General features: G+C 40.4%; 1 protein-coding gene across 1 annotated transcript in view; it reads right to left on the bottom strand.

Moving 5' to 3' along the window:
• Nucleotides 1-262: 262 nt before the first annotated feature.
• Nucleotides 263-21863, bottom strand: part of LOC126229608 (dehydrogenase/reductase SDR family member 4-like) — a 43307-nt gene continuing 21706 nt past the window's right edge. Inside the window, exons 5-6 of the mRNA XM_049942349.1 lie at nt 2836-2891; nt 263-1462 (exon numbers count right to left, since the gene is read on the bottom strand). Of these exons, the coding sequence (XP_049798306.1) occupies nt 1348-1462; nt 2836-2891 (171 nt within the window). The 3' untranslated portion in view covers nt 263-1347. The remainder of the gene's footprint in view (nt 1463-2835; nt 2892-21863) is intronic.

The raw sequence follows: 21863 nt of genomic DNA, 5'->3' as shown, positions 1-21863 counted from the left end.
CTGCATTCTGATGACTACACCAACAGAGGGAGCTGGTGACTTACTTTTGTTTATTTATGTGGCTTCTTTCCACAGTTATTTTATCAATCCTGTTATTCGGTTAGCTTGTTTTTGTCTGTATTATATTTTTTACCTAAAATCACTGCAAAAGTATCTCAGAATCATAGTGTCACTTTTCCATTATAACATTTTACAAAATTTAATTTATTCATGTTTTAATGTTTTACATTTTATCATGGTAGGAACCTCATGAGCCCACTTCAGATTTAACCTATTGTATTTTTATTTTATTGCATTTTGCACAATTATAAAATTAAAAAATATGAATAAGCTTATAATAGTGACATCTAACATGCCTATAACACAAATGTATTTTGTGGTTACTGTACCTCAGTTAATTTCAACAGTAGCACTGTTAACAGGATAACTCTGCTGGCACTGTGGCCTAGTTCACTCCACATTTTAAATATGTGTGAAGAAGCTCACATGATTCTGTATTTATTTCATGATGATGTCACTATGATTTATTCATATTAGAACATGTTACCTTATCATACTTTAAGCACGTTTCCAGTCTATGAAAATAACACATTTCATTATGGCATATTTTATTATTTTGAGATATAAACTGTCCACTAGTTGTATTTCTTTTCTCACGTTTTGCTGCAAATCTGAAGATGGTCACTGCTGACTGAAACCAATAGTCTGAGGACCAAAAAGTTTTGTGATCATCGGAAATCAAAGAAATTTATTCTACATCTCCTCTGTGTGGTGAGTACCAATCTATCTTTTTTATATTACATCATGGATTTTCCACTATTTTAAGTCCATTTTTCTTTTACATAAGGTAGATCCCTGGAAGAGCAGAAAAAGACTAAAACTTTTTGATATCAAGAAGAAATACAGATGTATGTACATACCAAACAAAATTACAGGACCTCATAGGTAATTCATTACATTCAGATCTCATATGTGTGTCAAATTTCCACCAGTTTTCAAGTTAAGGATAGTACTGCCATAAATGTTTCAGTTGAAAATTAGTCTTTAATACAATTATAATGGCAAGATTTGTTAATTTAATTCAATGTTTCACTATACTGTCATGGTTACATATATACATTACCAATACATATATCCAATTCCATACACCCAGTTTCTAAAATTTACAAAATAATCACTGCTTTACATACACTCACAATTTAAAAAAAATATTGCACTGAGACATTTTTATAAACATTAACCCTGACCGACACAAACTCCTTTATATCCTCAAAAAATGGAGATTTTAATGTACCATTCACCCTCAATAATATCATACAGTTGTAAAGTAGTCTTTCACATTGTATGTTATAATCTTGATGGCATTCCACCAGAAGCAATTATAGTTTCTCCTGTTATGTAAGAGGCATCCTCAGAACACAGAAATGATACAATTCCAGATATCTCATCAGGATGTGCAAGTCTGAAACAAAAGATCAAAATCTGTTTTGTAATTTATTTTTCAAAACAGTGTTACAAAGGTGAATATGGCTTAATGATTTTTTCCAGTGAATGCAATAATTTATACAGTTCACTGTGTAGTGCCCTTGCAAATAACAATTCCCATTTCTTGTTATGACTGCTGTCTCAATAATGCAGCAATTTGGATGTTTTAAATGACTCCATTATCCACTGATTGCACTCAACTGTTTTATAAATAATTTTGTATGACAAACTTGCACATTTAAAAATAGGAATAGGGATGAGTCAAAACAGATGCCAGGTTAGGTGATGTTAAGAAGCAAACTGAATAATTTACATTTAATAAAGTTCTGTGTTATTTTTCCTTAGCACTGTTCTATTATTTATTTTGTGCTTGACAAAAACTTTGTTTCTATAATTTTAAAAAAGGAAAAAGATAAATATTAAATTAGTACATCTGTAGTTCTAATTTTTTTGTATGTAAAATGAAGAATAAGTTGTTGTCAAGTTTGTTGCATTGTTTACTTTCTCAGACATTCATGAAGTTGCAAAACATTCATGAAATTTCAAGGTCTACAATTCCCTATTGGTGGTCCTAAACACACTCTAAAAGTGTTGCATTCAACAAAAATAACCAAATTAAGAATGGTTCCCAGTTTGGTTCGGCCCTAACATCGGTTGCCACATTGGCAGCTTTAGTATAAATTTTGACACTTATTTTCTCAAGCTGCTCCTAAACTAATGACATATCCCTCATTGAACAATACGATTTCCCATGCTTTCATTACTGGGAACCAAATCTAGTCTCTGAATAATTAATAACAATAGCTATCACCTATGGAAGGATTCATTCTATTGAATACAATTCTTTCATCTTCATATCAGCTGAATGATCAATTTTTTGTCCCTTATGTGTTGTCTAGTTGACATTCTACCAGCTGGCAAACAGAAAGCTAAACCAACTCCCTATGACCATCAACATCTCCAGATCTGTCTCCAATAGCACATACAGGGGACCAGCTCAAATGTCAACTCTGCCCCAGTGCAAATATCAAGGGTATCAAGAGACAGTTACAACCAGTTGTGGGCCAGCTTTTCTCACAAAAACATACTGCAGTTTCACGACACCCTACCCACCCAAATCAATCCATGTGTTCAGGCCAGAGAGGGTGCAACGTCACATTGATAAAGTGAGCTCATACTGCAAAATTGTTTGTAAATTTGACTTGATTTTGTAATTGCTGGAATAACTCAAATTCTCTCCACCCATGAAGTATCATTCCATTTCCTCCTACCCTACTGGGTACATCTTTCTTGTCAGGCATTATATATTAATATATCTAGATTCCAAAATTGTAGTATTGTCAAACATACCTCCTCATTGGGATCTGTGAAAGTGTAATTTCATTGGTTTCTTCACTTTCATAAAGCTGCAACAAATTCACAAAACAATTGTCAAAGTCATCGTTCTTGTTACATTACATAAATTCTAGAATATGATACAAAGCAATGAAAGTAAATACAACCAATAACATATAAAACATACATTTAAAATACACTAGTACACTTGTGTGCAAAATTTAAGGTCAAAAGTAACTTTTGAATGATGTTTCACTGCCAAGTAACATACCTTGAGGAAACTTGGACCATACATAAAAAGAATTGCTACAGTATAGTACAAAAGGTAACTGAAAGCAGTACACAAAAGATGAACAGAAATGACATTTACATTGAAAGACAATAATTACGCTGAAGTCACGGTGGTCCATGATGGTGGGTGCTTGATCACTGCATACTGCAGTGCATGCTCTGTAATGTGCTTCCATGTTTACCATAAGGTTGGTAAAGTTCTTGTGATGGGGCATTCCATTCCTCCAACAGCATGTCTGAGAACTTATTGATGGTTATTGTCATATTTGGACATGCTGCAATACATCTCCCCAACACATCCCACACAAGTGACATGGGATTTAAGTTGAGGGACGGGGGCCAGGCAGTCCAGTCCATTCGCTAAACACCCTCTACTTCTAAGAGATCCTCCATCTATGCTGTTTGATATGGTCATGCATTGTCATCCATAAAAATTAAGTTAGGGTCAAATGCACTCCTGCAAAGATGCACATAGGGAAAGAGTACAGTGTCACAATAAAGTTGATCAATCAACGTACCATGGGGGTCAGTATTCTCATGCAACATAATGCCTTAAACTTTCTGGCAGATTACAACTGTGTGCCAGACCGAGACTTGAAATCGGGACCTTTGCCTTTCGTGGGCAAGTGCTCTACAGAAGAGCTTCTGTGAAGTTTGGAAGGTAGGTGACGAGGTACTGGTGGAAATAAAGCTGTGAGACCGGGTCATGAGTCATGCTTGGGTAGCTCAGTCGGTAGAGCACTTGCCCACGAAAGGCAAAGGTCCCGAGTTCGAGTCTCAGTCCAGCACACAGTTTTAATCGGCCAGGAAGTTTCATATCAGTGCATACTTCGCTGTAGAGTGAAAATCTTATTCTGGAAACATTATGCCTTCTCACACCGTAACACCTGGGCCACGAAACTGCTCATGTTTGACAATGCTGAATGTACTTTTATTTGGCGAAAGCACATCCACATGTAGCAATGACCATCTAGCAGTTGTCAACCACACTGGTGGAGGAATGGAATACCCTACCACAAGAACTCGTCAACCTTGTGACCAGCATGGGAACATGTTGCAGGGCATACATTGTAGTCTGTGGTGATCATACACCGTATTACAAGTTATGTCCCATCTTTTGTAAAGTCCAGAGGACCTCCATGAATCGTGGTGAGTTCTATGTAATTATCATTTTTTAATAAAAGTGTCATTTCTGTTCATCTCACTGCATGTTTCTTTCAATCACCTTCTGCTGTATGCTGCAGCAAGTGTCATCAAGGTATGTGAAGATGTGTGTACACTAGCAAGAAACTTCTGCAATTAACGTCCGCAAGCAGCTGGTGATGTGTTTACATTATAACAAAAATTTACTCAAGTTTACTTCTGCAAGTTGCTTCGGCAAGTTAGTTACAGGTGTTACAGTGTTTCCAGTAGAGTTGCATTGCGAGCTTGGCAAGTAGAAGTCTACAGTGTTGAGGTCAAAAACAAAGCAGCTGCCCCCATTGTTTATTATTATTATTATTATTATTATTATTGAAGAAAAATCATTATGCAAAACATAATTAAGGAAGAAAATAAATATTTGGGTAAAGAAATTTATACAGAGGCATACATATTTAATTTATCAAGAAACACTGTCAAATGAAATAAGATCAGATGACTGCTCAGATTATCAACTTTCTGAGAATGTCATACGCTAGTTTCGGGCATCTCTTGTCTACTTTACAATTAAATATTTGAAAGCTGGCTACAAAAATGTGGCAAGCTGTACAACCAAGAGATGGCCTTTTAATTACTCTTTTCTCAAACATTATTTATTAATTTTATTACAAATGTAATTTATTTATGTTTAAGGTAATATAAAACAAAGTCTTTAAATTTTAGCTATCGGAGCTGCTATTCTACTTCTCCTTCTGGCGAAACAAAGTAATCTGTAAATTAATTTCGTACTTGTTGGCTGTGGTGGCCAATTATATATGTTTAGAGGTTTCCAAGGGTACATTTGTTTTGGATCATCTGTCTTTGCGCCATTATCCTTCCCAACACTGATATTTTCATATTCGAAATGAACACATAAATTTCTGCAAGTTAAAAACTTCCAGTAACTGGCAAGTTCAACAGATACTTACAGCAAGATGCAAGAAACTGTTTCCTCTAACTTAACCTACTTCTGTAAGTTTCATCAACTTGCAGAGGTCGACTTGCTGGTGGTATTTTTCATGTCAAACAAATTTCAGAAGTAGCTTCTGCAAGTGACTTGCAAAAAGTTTACTTATATTGGACACAAGTCTTTACTCAGCAGTGACACATCAGTGTACATTTTTAAACATTTAACTGTCTTGCTATATATGAATGTTTAAGTACCACTGCATCTACTTCTAGGTTTGAAGAAAACACTAAGATTCAGTTCACTTGAGTATAATGTCAACATAATGGTAGTTGTGTGGTGAGTGGATAGAATGCTATGGTGCGTGGACTAAATTAAGCAGTTCCTACCAAGAACAAAGTTTAAAGTCATGAAAAGTTACTTTTTTTTCATCTGTAATGCCCTTAGTGAAACAGAAATTGCAAAGCGACACCTCCAGTTATACAGGCAATGTGAAAGCTCATAATATGCAGTTTCAACTGAAAGTGTGGCATTTATGTAGCAAATATCAGGTGACAGCAGTTACTGCTCTACTTGCAGTTGTTTGGAGCAGAATATTCATACCTACAAGTAATTTCAAATTATGTATAATGTTAAAGATAAATACACAAAAAACTGATACAATATGGAAGTTTGGGAAAGTCTTTTGTTGTTGAGACATAACGATTAAAGAAATCAAAGATAAGAAGAAGAAAATAATGGTATGGGATGACATTTGCTGTGCACTGTTTCCAAATGTCACAGAACATACAAATGCAAAAAAGTTTATAGGCATGGATTTCCTTATCAACAACTTATTATGCTGTAGGATTCCACTGGAATAAGTAGACAACATGCATTTCTTCCCTCTCATCAGAAGAGCATCATCAACAATGAGTTTAGAACAAAGCTTAAGTTTCTCTCATTGTTAGTAGCCCAGTGAATGAGGACCAAAAAATGTGAAGTAGGCGTGAAAATTCGTGTAGTCGCCAATTTTTGTACAGTGGTAGGGAAAATTCTCATGAAAAACATACTAAGAAATCCCAACTTGTGCAGTGTGAGCACTGGTGTGTGTGCATGTGTGTATGTAGCTGAGGGGGGGTTAAAAGTCACTTTTCTATGTTTTTTCTTGAATAACTCGAAAACTGTGGATTCTAGTGAAAATGTTTCCCAGTGCAAAATTAAACTTTGTTAAATTTCATACAAAAAAAGTCCTATTCAGTTTTTCTCTAGGACTAATAATTTCTGTGCTGCAAGGGATGGAAAAATCGCAGATTATTAATAGTAGTGTCTTAATGGTATCAAATGTCAATTGTTAAATGAAGTTTATAAGAAAAAGCATGACATCTGTGTACCACGTATAAGTGCAATAGAGTCATATTAAGGGATAAATTGTGTTCTGGGGGTTTGGGGGGGGGGGGGGGGGGGTAGAAGCATGTGTTGGCATGCAGCTTCCTGCATCGTAGGTCTGTAGACTGAAGAGTGTTATTTCGGGAAAAGCTACCTTCCCCACCAAAAATGCAGCTCGCTTCTCAGGTTGGACACAGACTATACTGCCCCAGCATGCATTCTGGCCCCGAGATGCCGAAGTTGGTGGTCATGTGTACATATGGTGTGTGTGTGTGTGTGTGTGTGTGTGTGTGTGTGTGTGTGTGTGTTTTACCTGACAAAGGCTGTGGCCAAAAGCTATATGTGAGTGTCTTTTAATCGTGCCAACCTACAACTTAACATGTCTTCTTTACGGTGAGTAGCAATCTATCTTTTCCTACATTGTTAATTTATAGGTGTGATGTTCCAGTAAACTTTGTAGTGTTGGTGGGATAGGGATTGGACTGGTAATGTACAAGCTTGTTGCTGTCTATTGTTAATACAGGGTGTATACGTGGACAAGGAAAAAAAATTCCCGGATTTCCCGGTTAAAAATACACTTTCTCCCAGGTGAGGATACACTTTTTCCATGTTAAGTGACAGTATAATCTTAATCGGCACTGTAAAACTCATCAATCCTTTGAATGTTTATGGTTTTACATACCGGAGTAGAATTTCCTAGCACTTTAGAAAACGAAACTCAGGGGGGAGAAACACGTTTTGAAAGACCTTTGATGTGCAGCAACATGTACGCTACATTTTTTTGTATTACGAAGGTATAAATTCGAATTCACCAAACACTGCATGTCACTTTCCAAAGCATTGAAATCGAGATTCCTGTGGTGTCACCGCCAGGCACCACACTTGCTAGGTGGTAGCCTTTAAATCGGCCGTGGTCCGGTAGTATATGACGGACCCGCGTGTCGCCACTATCAGTGATTGCAGTCCGAGCGCCGCCACACGGCAGGTCTAGAGAGACTTCCTAGCACTCGCCCCAGTTGTACAACCGACTTTGCTAGCGATGGTTCACTGACAAAATACGCTCTCATTTGCCGAGACGATAGTTTAGCATAGCCTTCAGCTACGTCATTTGCTACGACCTAGCAAGGCGCCATTATCAGTTACTATTGATATTGATTCATGTACCGTCATGTACTTCATTAACGGATTACAGTTAAGTATCCCACCAGCTACGTCCGTTTTTCTAAATTCTAATTTCCTTGTCCTGTTCCAGACCTCACGCCAGCCTGCGTGAGCTAAAACGCGTGCCTTTCGGCCTCCTTCTAGTAACCTGGTGTTGGCTCTCCTGCCAACCAAAACAATTGCGATGCGCTTTTGTAAGCCCGTCATAGCTAATGTCACATGTTCTCACCAGCTGATGACAGCATAGGACACTTGATGTAGCCAGCAAATAGCAAGATCACTCTTAAGTAGCGCGAACACACAAATAAGAAAAGTTAATGATTTAAATTAATATACATAGCATTCACATATAACATTGGTCTCGAAGATTAATAAGCTGGAAGAGAAGCTAAGCTTCTACATATGATGTCGATCTTTTTTGCGCTTGTTACACTTTAAGATACATCACACAAATGTGCCAGTAAAATTTTTAATAACGACGTAAATGTCTGATCTTCTGGGCTCTAAATTCTTCTAAATGGTCGTCCTCAAAGAGTTGATTTTTAAATGAGAGTCAAACGCTTTGTGATTTAAGAAATTCATCGTACATTTTTGCACATAGCTCATCTTAAGTAAAAGGAAATCTGCTTTGAATGTAACGCTTTTCAAACCACCATGCGTAATATTTTCCCGCGACCTGTTAGAAATAGGTTCATTTCTGCAGTTTCAAGAGAGCGCCAGATAACAAGCGTCACCGCGCTTGCGCACCTACGATGACGCAGGAAGCCCATATGTTCGTACGTGTAAAACATTAAAAGATCTTACATTATGTCATAAAAGAAACAAGACACCAGAGGATACTTCAAGAGTGTCGGAATTTCATGAACCATACTAAAACACATAAGTCGGCTTAAAATGCACATTTGTATGTAAATTTTCTTGGAGTACCAGTACTGCATCATCTCATTTTGGTTCTTTATTATGGCATAATGCCATACGTGCACTTGAAATGCAGTGAACAGTTGAAACTACCCAATAGTGTGAAATTAAAAACTTAGTTTCAAATAAATTGTCTGCCTCAACAGAAAAGATTAATAAAAGCCAAATCTCTTTAGCAAACCGGCAAAAATAACTTCATTGTTCTGTAAGGCGATTAATGTTTGACTGTCAGAAAGGTGGAAATAAAATCTAAAACTAATAACATATTTTAGTCTTCCGTAATAACGCGAACATATTTTAATTCAGTTGATAGCTCCCGGCCACAAAAATCCGTTTTGTTATCATTTAACGTGAGAGCAATAAACAAAGACAAAACAACAAAATCACCTCCCCACCACAAATCAGACTGCTCTGTGCATCAGCCCCAGATTTTAAATGAAACAACAAGTTCACTGTTACCAGTCACTGTTTTATTTATTTCCACAACGCGTTTCGAAGGTTTAAACCTCCATCATCAAACAAATATGAGTTTACAAATGTGGCAGTATACATGTGATGTGTTACGACAGCAAAAGGAACCTGTGATCACTGAAGGCCATGCCACAAGTTCCTCCAAAAATCGTAACACAACACACACACAAATGTAATACTTACTAATGTAAATCCACCCGATGATGGAGGTTTAAACCTTCGAAACGCGTCGTGGAAATAAATAAAACAGTGACTGGTAACAGTGAACTTGTGATTCTTGAGTTTCTCCCGGCGTATTTGATAATCAAAATATCCACGAGTGTGCTGCCGGTCTATAGTGTCCAACGGGCCCGTTGGACACTATAGACCGGCAGCACACCCGTGGATATTTTGATTATCAAATACGCCGGGAGAAACTCAAGAATCACATCATACACCTTTACGGGGAGGAGATGTATCGCAGCATGAAGAAATTTGAAAAGTTGCGCCACCGTAGATGTCGTTTGCTAAGTACTCTTGCCTTTCTAAAGAAGTGCCCGTTGGACACTATAGACCGGCAGCACACCCGTGGATATTTTGATTAGTGAACTTGTTGTTTCATTTAATGTCAGTAACAGTCACGGTAAAGCCTAACCTAAAAATGTTCGCATTTAAAGCCCCAGATTTACTAATTTCCGAACCGGGGCAATACTAAGTAGTGGCGCCCAGCCACACTTCTGTAACCAGAAGCGGGAGAAGGTACTACTCATACGCGACTCAACTGCGCATGCGGAAGAGCCCAGTCGCAACTGCTGAAACGAATCTAATTTAAACAGTTGTCACGCCACACTCATTGGAGGCAGTTTCCATGTTTTGTTGCTGCAGTATTATTCTGCAGTAGCGGGATACAGTAACATCCTTTGTTAGAGTATTGGTTATTACAGTCAAAATCACAAAAATTTAACTGAAAACTAAAACAATGAAAACTTCCCGGAATTTTAAACAATTCCCAGGTTTTTCCCGGTTTTCTCCCGGATCTCCCGGTTGTCCCGGGTCGTGTACACCCTGTAATAGAATACTGTAAAGACATGTAATTGTGTTGTAGTCACTTGGTGGTGAATTAATGAATGTCCAGAAAGTTACTGCACTTTGCTCACCATTAATTTCGTTACATGCACTTTGCTCATCATTAATTCTGTTATTCACAGATTGTAAAAACCTCTTCCACTCAGGAACTGCTGGCACTTGTAGAGTGGGCTGCAATGACAATGAGTGGATCCACTTTCAATGGCAGTGGTGGGGCGGATACACTGGTTCCCATTAAGTCACAGAAGTTAAGAACCACTGGGCATGGTCAGTCCTTGGATGGTGACAGTCCAGGTATGCTACACGATGCTGGCCATTTTCCCTTCGCCTTTACAGTTGAAGGGACAGGATGTGGTGGCCAAAAGTCCTGGATCTACAGTCTTTGTATCAATGTCTTGGATTTTATTCCAAACCTCTCTGCAGTATCTCATGAAGTGAGGGCATGCAACACTATTGATGGTGATAAATCTGTTGGATGGTGACATCAAAACTCGGTAAGCCCCTTGGTGCTCCAATACGAACATGACATTTCACTACACAACACCATTATAGTCATCTACACTTAACAGACACACTTATCACACACAGGTCTCACACATCACAAAGGAAAGGTAGGTGTGGGTGCGAAGATAGGAAAAACCTTTCCAGTTAGGTGGCTGAACCTGTCTTTTGGGGTCTCCCGATCATTCATACTATAAGACTTAATTTTAGTGGTGCCACTGTAGTAACCTGCTGGTTACTACACCTAACACCCACAGCAGACCTAAGTTGGATGACTACAAGTGTAGTGCATGCCGACATTCAAATGGTGCACCCACAACTACCAAGGCAACTGCCAGATGCAGCCTGGTCACCCACCACTGCCACAAGGTCTGCTGTGCATGTGCTGCACCACTCCAGTGACATCTAACGTGGATAGTGTCCTCATAAGGACATTCACTGGCTCCAGGGCCCTTTGTTGTTAAATGTGTTTGAGACATGTAAACTACTTTCACTGTTAGCTAACTAGTTGTTATTTACTTAGTTACCTGGTCCATAGATCATTTGAACAATTATTTTATTGAAATGATGTGGAATGAATCAGTATTCTTGTTGATATTGCTCTGTGAACCAATAAATTGTACCTCTTTTACCACTGTGGGTTTCCTTGTGTTACCAGTTAGAACAAAGGTGGTGACAATGCACATCAAATTTTCACGTATTTCAGCTTTTGTGTTTTCTCTGCCACTTGTCTCTCATCGGAGGCTTACACTGGTCATTTCTGCAACAATGACATGCACATACAGCTGTGGTGGAATGATTGTTGACTATGTTCACCCAGGTTCAGCTGCTGGTTGTTAACCTACTGCTGTACCCCCCCCCCCCCCTCCCAATAATGAATCCACAGAAGATTGGAACACTTACAACAAGAAGCAGTTTTACCAACATTCCATGGCATTCCAGGTGGTGGACACAAAGACCTGTAAGGCTCTTTCTTCATCGTGGAGACCACTTAGTATGTACCACTTACTGTGCAAGTTAGTTCCTCTGCAAGAAACAGAGTAACTTTCTTTTGATGATATGTGTCACTTGCTGTCCCCCTGTCAATACAAGCATACGCACATGGCCACTGAATATGTTGAATTCTACCAACGTCGCTAACAGCTGCAACAGCTTGGGTGGCCAAGTTTCACGGTCTCAGTCTTACAGGACATGGCTAAGTCTCAGGAGTCTTATGCAGAACCTACAGTCAGACATGCAATTATTTGTTCAGCCCCAGATAAGAAGGTGTGCCAACATGCCTTTCAGTTTGAAGACCTTACGTTGAATCAGGTTTCAAATATTCCACTTTTGTTATAAGTCCCCATGCCGCAGGTTACCAATTAGAGGCATTTTTCGGTAATGGGAACAACAAATGCTACTTCCTTTGTGGCCCTCTTGTTTCATATAGCACAAGCGGAGGGTCCACCACAAGCACTGGGCATCTTGCCATGAATGTAAAAGGAGAGGTCACATAGCAGCATTGTTTCAATCTTAACCCCCCCCCCCCCTCCTATCCCACTGCAAGAATCTATGGACATCGACACTCAGCTGTTTCGCCATCATGTTCATTGTTGTCTGCAGACCAGAACAAACTTTTCACTCAAATGAGAGTGATGGATAAGCCACTAATCCTACAAGGCAACATGGGGGCCACTGTGTCCCTGTTCAACTCATAGACGTAAGCCAGGCTAGGGTTCCCATCATTGGTATACCTCAAGCAACACTTGGTAAGCTATAACAAACAGCAGATTCCTAATCTTCACTGACTCACATGCACACTGTTTCATCAACGTGTTCGTTGTTGTCTGCAGGCCAGAACAATTTTTCACTGAAATGCTGGGGATGGATAAGCCATTAATCCTACAAGCCATCAATGGCTAACATCATAGGGAGTGATCAGACTGATTTCCTCAACTGATCATAAAGAAGCTGGTCTGTGAGCTTCAGTTCTGTTATGACTTCAATATCTCTATTAATTCATGATTTACAGTTGACTTAGTTTAAAAATCAGTTGTCCATTCTGTTACATATCAGGTGGTTAATGATGCAAGCACTGAAAATTAATTTGGGTCAGATGCCTTTGCATATTTTGGTTTCTTATTGTGGATGCAGCACATCTGGTGTCACATCAAGTGCCTTATCATGAAATGGATTCCTTACATGCTGAATTTTCGGATCTGTTTTCCCTAGGGCTAGGCTGTGCAAACAATTTCACAACAGCATACATCATCCTCAAGCCCACGACCCATCCTCACTTTCTCCTCGACCCCCCCCCCCCCCTGCTGGTGACCAGTAGCTTTATGTGACTAGTTTAAGATGGAGCTGAATTGCTTCTTATCATTTGGAGTGATCAGACCAATTTCCTCAAGTGAGTGGCCACGCCTTAGTGATCATAAACAAGCTAAGCTGGCTGGGGGTCAATTCTTTTCAAAAATCGACATGGCCAAAAACCTCATTCAGATTCCGTTGGATGAAGCATCAAAAACAGTTGCTTGTGGCTAGCATGCCTTTCAGCCTCCATCAGTATCAATGGCTAATGTTTGGGGTCCCTAGTGTGCCTGCCAAATTCTACATTTTTTTAGAACAAGTGATGACAATTGTCCTTCATTGCATCATCTATATTCAAGATATCGTTGTGACAGATGCTACCATGGATGATCACCTACGTAACCTCCATTCTCTGTTTACTGTTCAGCTAACATGCTGGATCAAGTACACAACCTCCGTTCTTTGTTTACTAATCTACAGACCAGGTGCCTCAAATGCAATCTCACTGTCACACTTTTTCCAGCCTTCCTGCATTTTTCTGGATCATGAAATTTCCCAGCAGGGCACGTGACTAATAGAGCATGTCACTGCCATTATAGGTTTGCCCGATCTGTCTAATCTATGAGAATCTCAGCAAAGTGGTGTACTATCGCAAGTTTAATTCCAGAGCGCCTACTATCATCTATCCCTTGTACCTGTTGCTTCAGAAAGTGCTCCTTTTGTTTGGTCTGCAGCCTGTGAGCATGCTTTTATGTGGCTTAATGATAGCCTTTGCTCCATGTCATGTCTTGCAACATTTCAACCCGGCAAGCATCTGCTTCTCGCTATGTATGTGTCTCAGTATGCAGTGGGGGCAGCCTTATGTCTTTGTATAAAAAACACTTATCTTGGCTTGGAAACCTTATTCTCCTGAGGAAAAACAAACTCTTGCTATTGTCGATGCCTTAAAAAATTTTACGTGTTCTTGTATGGTGCAAAATTTTATTTGATCACCCACCATAAGAGATCATGTACATGATAAAACACAGGAGGCCCGATCATCCGTCAGGCCTGGCATCAGACCCATTAGGAATTTTTACGCAATGGGCCACTGCCCTCTGCCTCTTGGATGGCATCATTCTCCTACCAAGAGACAGGTTTACTCGCCGCATTATATTTACAGCAGCTTTGCAGCAGGAGGTCCTCCACTTACATCAGGGTCACCGGAGGATCTCTCGCACAAAACTGTTGGGTGTGCAGCCATGTGCTTTGGCCGAGCATCAATCGGGAGGTGAAACACAAGTGTTCAGGCCAGCAGGAAGCGCCGTGCACTGATTTTTTGCCATGGCCAGCCCCTACACACTCTTGAGAAAGAGTCCACACTGATTTCACTGATCCTTTTTTAGACACTTTCTACTTGTTGGCAACTGATGATCTTTCTAATTTTCGTTATGTCATTTGTTGTCCGTCTGCGACAGCTGACATGACTGTCAAGGCCCTGTCAAAGAAATTCTCCATAGAAGGCTTGCCTTGCGCTCTGGTTTTGGACAAATGGTCCTCAGTGCGTGGCACAATTTTTTAAGGACTTCTCTGCAGACAATGGCATTCACCATACCACGATGCATACTTACATCCACAATTGAACGGCAAGGTGGACTGGCTTGTTCAAATGTTTGAGACACAAATGTGCAAGTATGTAGATTTCCTGGCCGAGGAGGCTCTCACATTTTTTTTAAGCTGTTACAGAATGCTGCCAACTGGGGCCAAGAGTCCCACTGAGCTCCTACACACCATTAGCTGTGGATGCTGCTCAACTTCTTGCTGCCAGGCAGGTGCCACCAACAGTGCTGGTTTTGTCAACATTCAGGCCCAGCATGGCAGGCTGAGCCAGGGCACTTGGATGGCACTGTCACCGGATTCCAAATATAGTCTGCAGCCAGTGTGATCCCCTGGTGGCCACGTCTTCATGGTTCACACCAAAGCTCAACTAGTGGCACTACACCAAAACCAGTTACATCCCAGAATGAGTGCAGAGCTCCTCCATTACGCTCTGGGCCCAATGTCTCATTTTTCATTGGCCCTAACCACTCTGAGGGGTCAAGCAGGCCTGATTGTGCCCACCTACCCAGTGGTTAGGGTTCTGTCAACACCAATGGTAAGTTTTCTTCCTGCAGCCGGTGCTGGCACCTCCTACTGTGCTCAACAGGTACTGCTGTCAGCGGGGACGGAATCAGATCTTCATCACCAGAGCTCCTCTCCAGTCTGGTGTCATCGCTACCCGTATCGATGCTCCTTGTCATGGACTCTGTTGTCCAGATAGCTCTCACCTGCCAGTGGCCCTGTCCACCAGACGCCCTGGGATCTGCATGCGTGGCCTTGATCCACTCAATTTTGCCTGTATGCAGCAGTCCAGGTGGATCAGGAACTTCTCATACTTTTGGTTGCCTCTCCTGGCACCGTCAAGGATGTTACAGACATCTCTTCAGTCACAGTATTGTGTACAGCAATGCATAGTCTTTCCCCCTGCAAGAAAGGAGTATAGTAACCCACTGGTTACTGCCTGCAGCAGACATAAATCGGGTGACTATGTCAAGCGCAGTGCATGACAAGATTAAAACTCCAAAGGTGTCTGCTCACCAACTGCTGTTGTCAGCTTTTCAATGCACAAGCAGCAGCACACCAGTGACACCTGATGTGAATAGTGCCTTTTATAAGAGCATCCTCAGGCCTCCAGACCCTCAGTTGTTAAATGGGTTTGAGATGTGCAAAGTACCTTCACTGGATTCTTGTTGATGCTGTGTTTCATTGTGTTCCTTGTTAGCACAAATACCACACATCAAAATTTGTAGCTCTCACTGTGGTTGAGTAAATATGTCTGATGAACAGTAATTTGCTGTAATGATTTTCTTGACTGATGTTGAAATATTTGAAGGCCCATAACTCCTACTTGATCTTCTTATGTTGCAATGGGAGACAATTCAATCCTCTGGACCTCTTCAGACGTCGGGTGAGCTAAGGCATTTGAGCCATCTCATCTCATGCTGTGAAACGTATTCCAGTCAGTGTTACATTTGGGACAGGCTCCACAGTGTGGTAAGCAGTTGACAGCTCCAGATGCTGAACATTTTTACATAAAGCTCACACAACAGCTTCAAATAAGTACTCACTTAATAAACTGAAACTAAATCCAATGTATAAACATGAGCTCAGTGAAGTAATTTGGTCTGCTCACATAAGAGAACAGGACAGGAAATGCTGGGAAGGTATAGTCTATCTGTAACCTGAAAAGCAAGCAGCACTCATGCTGGAGAAGGTAGCCTTTCCCTGAAGAACACTACAGATGCCGGCTGGATGACTAGGAATCTGTTTCCCCTATAGCAGGGCTTCCCAACGTGTGGTCCGCGGACCCCTAAAGGGGTCCGCCGGCTCTTTCTAGGAGGTCTGCAGCCACCCTTCACCAAATCGTGTAAAATAATGAGTAAAATTATTGAATAAAAATGTGAAAATGAAATTAATGACTTTTTTTTCATGTAAAAAAAAAAGTGTACTTTTACTTCAGGTCATATTCCCAAGCAGCCTTTGCGGTTCCTTAGTGAGAACGCATACACAGTTTAGTGCTGGTGAATGCGGCTTCTCTGATCGACTGTTTCACAACAATACGGGGATCGTTTGTGTGCTGGCTCACGGCGGTAGATGCGCTGAAACCTTTCACACATGCGTGGAGCGAGCTTTGTCGACCAATCACAGCACTTGCTGGCACGTATGCGGCCCCAGGCATCATTAAATGTTAAACTTGCTTTGTCAGTGCACTACCTGTTTCATAAGTTGATTTTTGACCTTCAAGTTGTTTTCGTTCATCTCTAAACCAAAGACTATTGATACTTCGGGGAGGGGGGGGGGGGGTCATTGGGACAGACTAGTGGTCCACCATGGATTTTCAACTGAAGAAGGGGTCCACCAGCTGAAAAGGTTGGGAAGCCCTGCCCTATAGCAATGTGTATAGATTTACTTAGCTTCTATGCATGTGCTTTTCTTGCAATATTAATTCATAATTGTATTAAATGTAGTGTTAATCCTTTTTGTGGAAAGTAAACACCTCCCTGGAATGTCTGTGCACTGCATCGCCATGATTCATAAGGCACAATGCGGAGAGTTGGTGGAAGTTTATGAAAACCCTGCAGTTGCTTCTTGTGATGTGGTAGAATGTAATGAGGGGGGAATCATCTGTTCTCTCTCCAGTCAGCAGACCTATGAAGGCGGGAACTGCATGACCACATTCAGATGGACTACCTTCCCCTGCACTCCTACCCTCCACCCTTTTCACCCGAAGATGACAATTTAAGGGATTTGGCTCACAGCACTTATATGTGGTAATAGATTTGATATTTGTTCTTAAACCACTTCATTTAATAATAAACATTAATTTTATATAATTAAGACACTATTTTTAATAATCTGTGATTTTTCTATCCCCTGCAACACAGAAACTATTAGTCCTAGGTAAAAAACGAACAGGACCTTTTTTGTAGGAAACTTCATGTAGTTTAATTCTGTACTGGGAAACATTTTTGCTAGAAACTTTGGTCTTTGAGTTATTTCGGACGAATATATAAAAGTGCCTTTAAATGCCACCTCTCCCACCACAACACCCACACCCCCTACCACTGTACAAAAACTTGCAATTACATGAATATTTTGCTGATTTTCCTTCCTTGGCTGCACTGTAGTATATCACATGTTTGTGCTTGTCCCACAATACAGCAAAATAATTTATCCAACTTTTATCTTGAAAACATAATAATTCTGTTGTCGTTCCAATGGAATTTGTAACCCAGTGTACTGTTAAACAAACAAATCATGACAAAACAGATTAAAACTTGTGAAAATAGTTCTTGTTGGTATAAAAATAAGTATGTAATTTCTTCCTGATACTACAGTTTTCATACACTGAAAAAATAAAGCTATAGTGGTACCCTATATTGTTTGAAAAATCTCTGCCAGTGACAAGTGTGTATTTATTCATTAGTTTTGTATTATTTCCTATTCTGTAATTAAACTATAAACTAAACTACTTTAAAGTAAATGATGTCAATACAAGAAGTTACAAATGGCTTCTGTTTTTCAGTATCAAAAAAGAAAGAAAATTCAGCTTGTTCACGCCTTTATTTAAGCTTTAGCAATAGGTGTATGACGGCTGTTCAAAAACTTCCGGTACATTGTCCACAAAAATTTTCTACGCTTACCTTTTACTTATTGTGCATAGTTCCCTTTGCAATACTTTCCTCCACAATTGATACACTGCTCCCAACACTGTTTCCACTTAGGGAAGCAGTCTTGGTACGTCTCCTCCTGGATCGCGGGAAGTGCCATCTACGAATTTTGTTTTATCTTGTCTAACGTTGCAAATCTTTGTCCTTTCAACGGGGTTTTCAATTTTTTTTTATTTACAAAGTCCCCAGGGACCAATCAGAAGAGTATGGAGAATGAGGTTGCACAGTGATTTCATGGCTTGTGCAATAGTCTCACACCAACTAGGATGAATGTGCAGGTGCATTATTGTGATGCAAGAGCCATGAATTGTATCGCCACATTTCAGGTCATTTCCTTCTCACATTTTCTCATAGGCATTACAAACATGCCCCGTTAGTACCACCAATTAATAGTTTGTCCCTGTGGCACAAATTCATGAAGAACTAATCCTTCAAAGTCAAAGAAAACTATCAGCATGGCTTTGACATTTGACCTGATCCGATGAGCTTCTTTTTGGTCTTGTAGAACCTTTCCCAGGCCATTGTGGCGATTGAACCTTGGTCTCAACATCCTAACCATAGACCCACCTCTTGTCACCAGTTAGGATTCTCTTAAGGAACATCTCATATTTATTTGTATGATCCAAAAGCTCTTCGCAGATTGCAAGGTGAAGGCCTTTCTGGTCTTGACTCATGAGCCATGGGGCAAAACTGGCAGCAACAAGATACATTTCAAGACATTGTGTCAGGATTTCATGACATGATCCAACTGAAATTTCACATTATTGTGCAATCTTCCAGTCAGTCAGTCTTTGATTGGCACGCACAATTTCACTGACGTTCCTGATGCAAGTGTCGAAGGGCGTCCTGAACTACAGTCATCTTTAACTTCCGTCCAGCCATTTCTAAACCTTTTAAACCATTCGTAATGCCAAGTACACCTTAAGCACTCATCACCGCAGGCTTCCTGCATCATTTGGTGTGTCTCTGTAAAGGTTTTCTTGAGTTTCATGCCAAATTTAATGCAGACACATTAGATCTCTGTCATCTCAAAATTCGCAAACTGTACAACACAACATTCTACTCAATACCACACTGGACAATAACTAACAGACATACAACAATGAGACTTCCAGCAGTTACACATTAAACACAGGCGTGTGTAGGGGTGCCAACTGCGTTTCGCTCCAAAACACCATTGGCTCTACATTACAAATACTCCAGAATTTTTTGATCAGACCTCATATTCAAATTTATTAAATTAGCTTTTCTACCTAGGAGTTAACACAATTTTAACAGTAACGAAATTAGACTGTCGATGACAGACTCCTAAATAAAATAAATACAACTATTAATGTGATGCAAACTTAAACTGTGAATGTAACTGACTTCATATACTGTAACTGAAAGAGTAGTGCAAGACGCAGTAATAACCTCACGTTGGAACATGGTATGCACATTCTAAGGACATTAGGCAGAGGTTGTGGCAGAGGGCATTGAGGCACACTACAGCAGGTAGTGACACCCAATAGTGTGTGTCAGGGTTTCGATGCACCTTGTATAATTTGAGAAGTTGGATGATTAGGAAATTGCTTGGTGAGTGCGTAAGTGAACAAAAGTTGGTACTATTGGAAATGAAGAAGGAAGATCCCTACTTTGACAAGGAGACCATCTATGGGCCTAGTCCAGAAAGTGCTAGAGGGCAGCCTTACTCTATGACGACTGATTGAGTCCAACAATTTCAAAGCTGAAGATTTCACTGAGCAATAAACTTGGCTAACTAGGTACAATCAGGATGAGACCAGTGCCTTGTAAATATGAAGAAGAGTTGCATGAAACAGAGAGTGGTAAGCCTTCAAATACAGTTAGTCATTAGATGATGAACAGGCAGCATCCACAGCAGCTTTTCATCAGAGAGGTGTTGCAAAAATCAAGACAGTTCAACAATGTCTAACCACTGGGTACCCAAGTAAGTTCTGGGTCAGGATGGACTGTGGTATGACAAAAGTAATGCATGAATTATGTTTTTGTGAGGAAGAACTGAAAGCCATGGTAATGGTTCCAAGGGAAAGCCCTTAGGTGGTGCCTTGGAGCTGGTGTTAAGCCAAGGCTACAGAGTGAAAGCTATACTTAATACAAAAGTCATTGACACATAGAGAGGGTGTGACCAGTGGTCCTATGGATGTCACTAGCCCATTAATGACAATGAGGAAGAGTGTGACACATACCATGGCACTGCACATGATGCTGTTGTCTCGGGCCCATGGGGAGCTGAGTGATGTACCAACTCTAACCTGAAACAACTGGTGGGATAAAGGCTGATGAATAAAAATCAGTATGGAGCCTTGAAAGCTCATCATGAAGGGTAAGTAAAATTTGATAGTGCCAGGCAACATAGTATGCCTCATGTACATTAAAGACGACAGCAACTTGGCACTTAGAAAGAGCATCTCAGAGCGATGTCTTCAACCTAATCAAACGGCCAACTGTACATCGTCCCTTCCTAAAACCAAAATGCCCCTGTGATTTGAAAAACAGCCTAACCGTCCTTTCGAGCACTTTGCAGAATACAATGGTGAGGTTAAGCGGTTGGAAGCTGTCAATGAACGTAGGGTTTTTTACTGGTTTATGGACTGGGACGAGTACTATTTCACTACTGTGAATGGAAAGCACTTTTTATCCTAATACAGTAGAAGACCATGAGTAGATGATTTTGAACAATACACAGTTGTTGGATCATCTGATTATGAATTGTACCAGAGCCTGAGGCCCTATAGTATGACAGGTCAAGAGCCTGAAGCAGGTCCAATTTCAGTGAGAAGTTCATTATATAATTTTGCATAACGGGGGTGAAGGATAGAGAGATTTCTTCAACTGTGTTTGAAAGGTAGACAGGTAACAAAAGGACACTGACATTGTCACAAAGTGGGTTGCAGAGTGTTCAGCAAGAACCGATGCATTTGTTCAAATACTACCATGAAGAAACAGATCCAGAACAGTTGTTGATCTTTGGTGGCCCAAAATACTATGGAGTTTGGCCCGTACCTGGGATGAAGAGGCATATATTTCCTTGGAGGAAACATAGGACTCCCAGAATTGCTTCTTACCATGTATAATTAGACAGCAAGCCTTACACGAAGCCACTTAAAAGTGAGGAGGAGGTTGTGCATAGAGGCCATTTGACAATCCTGAATACCTGTTGTAATGTTTTTGGTCCACCATGGCACCAGCCAGTGGTCGAGCAGACCTGTAGAAAGAGAAACAGCTGTTCCAGCACCACAGATAATCGCATCAGAGATGTATCCCACTACCTTACTGATGCAGTCTGACACAGAGGGAGTGCAGGTGACAGCAGGGATATACAACTGCCAATTGTTTCTCAAAGAGCCCAAAATGACAAATGGTCCAGTGTGCACTGACAAGGGAGTGATATAATCACCAGAAAGTGATCACAGTCACAAGGATCACCACTGTAGCAAAGCAATGAGATTTGGGGGATAAGATCGTAAAGTTACAAAGTGGGTCGTATGTACACTTGAAAGACAAATGCCTGAAATGCTGTCATTTAAAATACGGATTGGGGGTAAGAAATACTGCTTCACATTGCAGCAGTCACACATATTTTGACATTTCCTGGAAGCAAATTCCACTCAAAAGTGAAGGTC

This window comes from Schistocerca nitens, unplaced genomic scaffold, assembly GCF_023898315.1.
Source record: "Schistocerca nitens isolate TAMUIC-IGC-003100 unplaced genomic scaffold, iqSchNite1.1 HiC_scaffold_376, whole genome shotgun sequence".
Lineage (NCBI taxonomy): Eukaryota > Metazoa > Arthropoda > Insecta > Orthoptera > Acrididae > Schistocerca > Schistocerca nitens.
The sequence above is the reverse complement of the archived record's forward strand: the minus strand, read 5'-3'. Positions and strand labels throughout refer to the sequence as shown.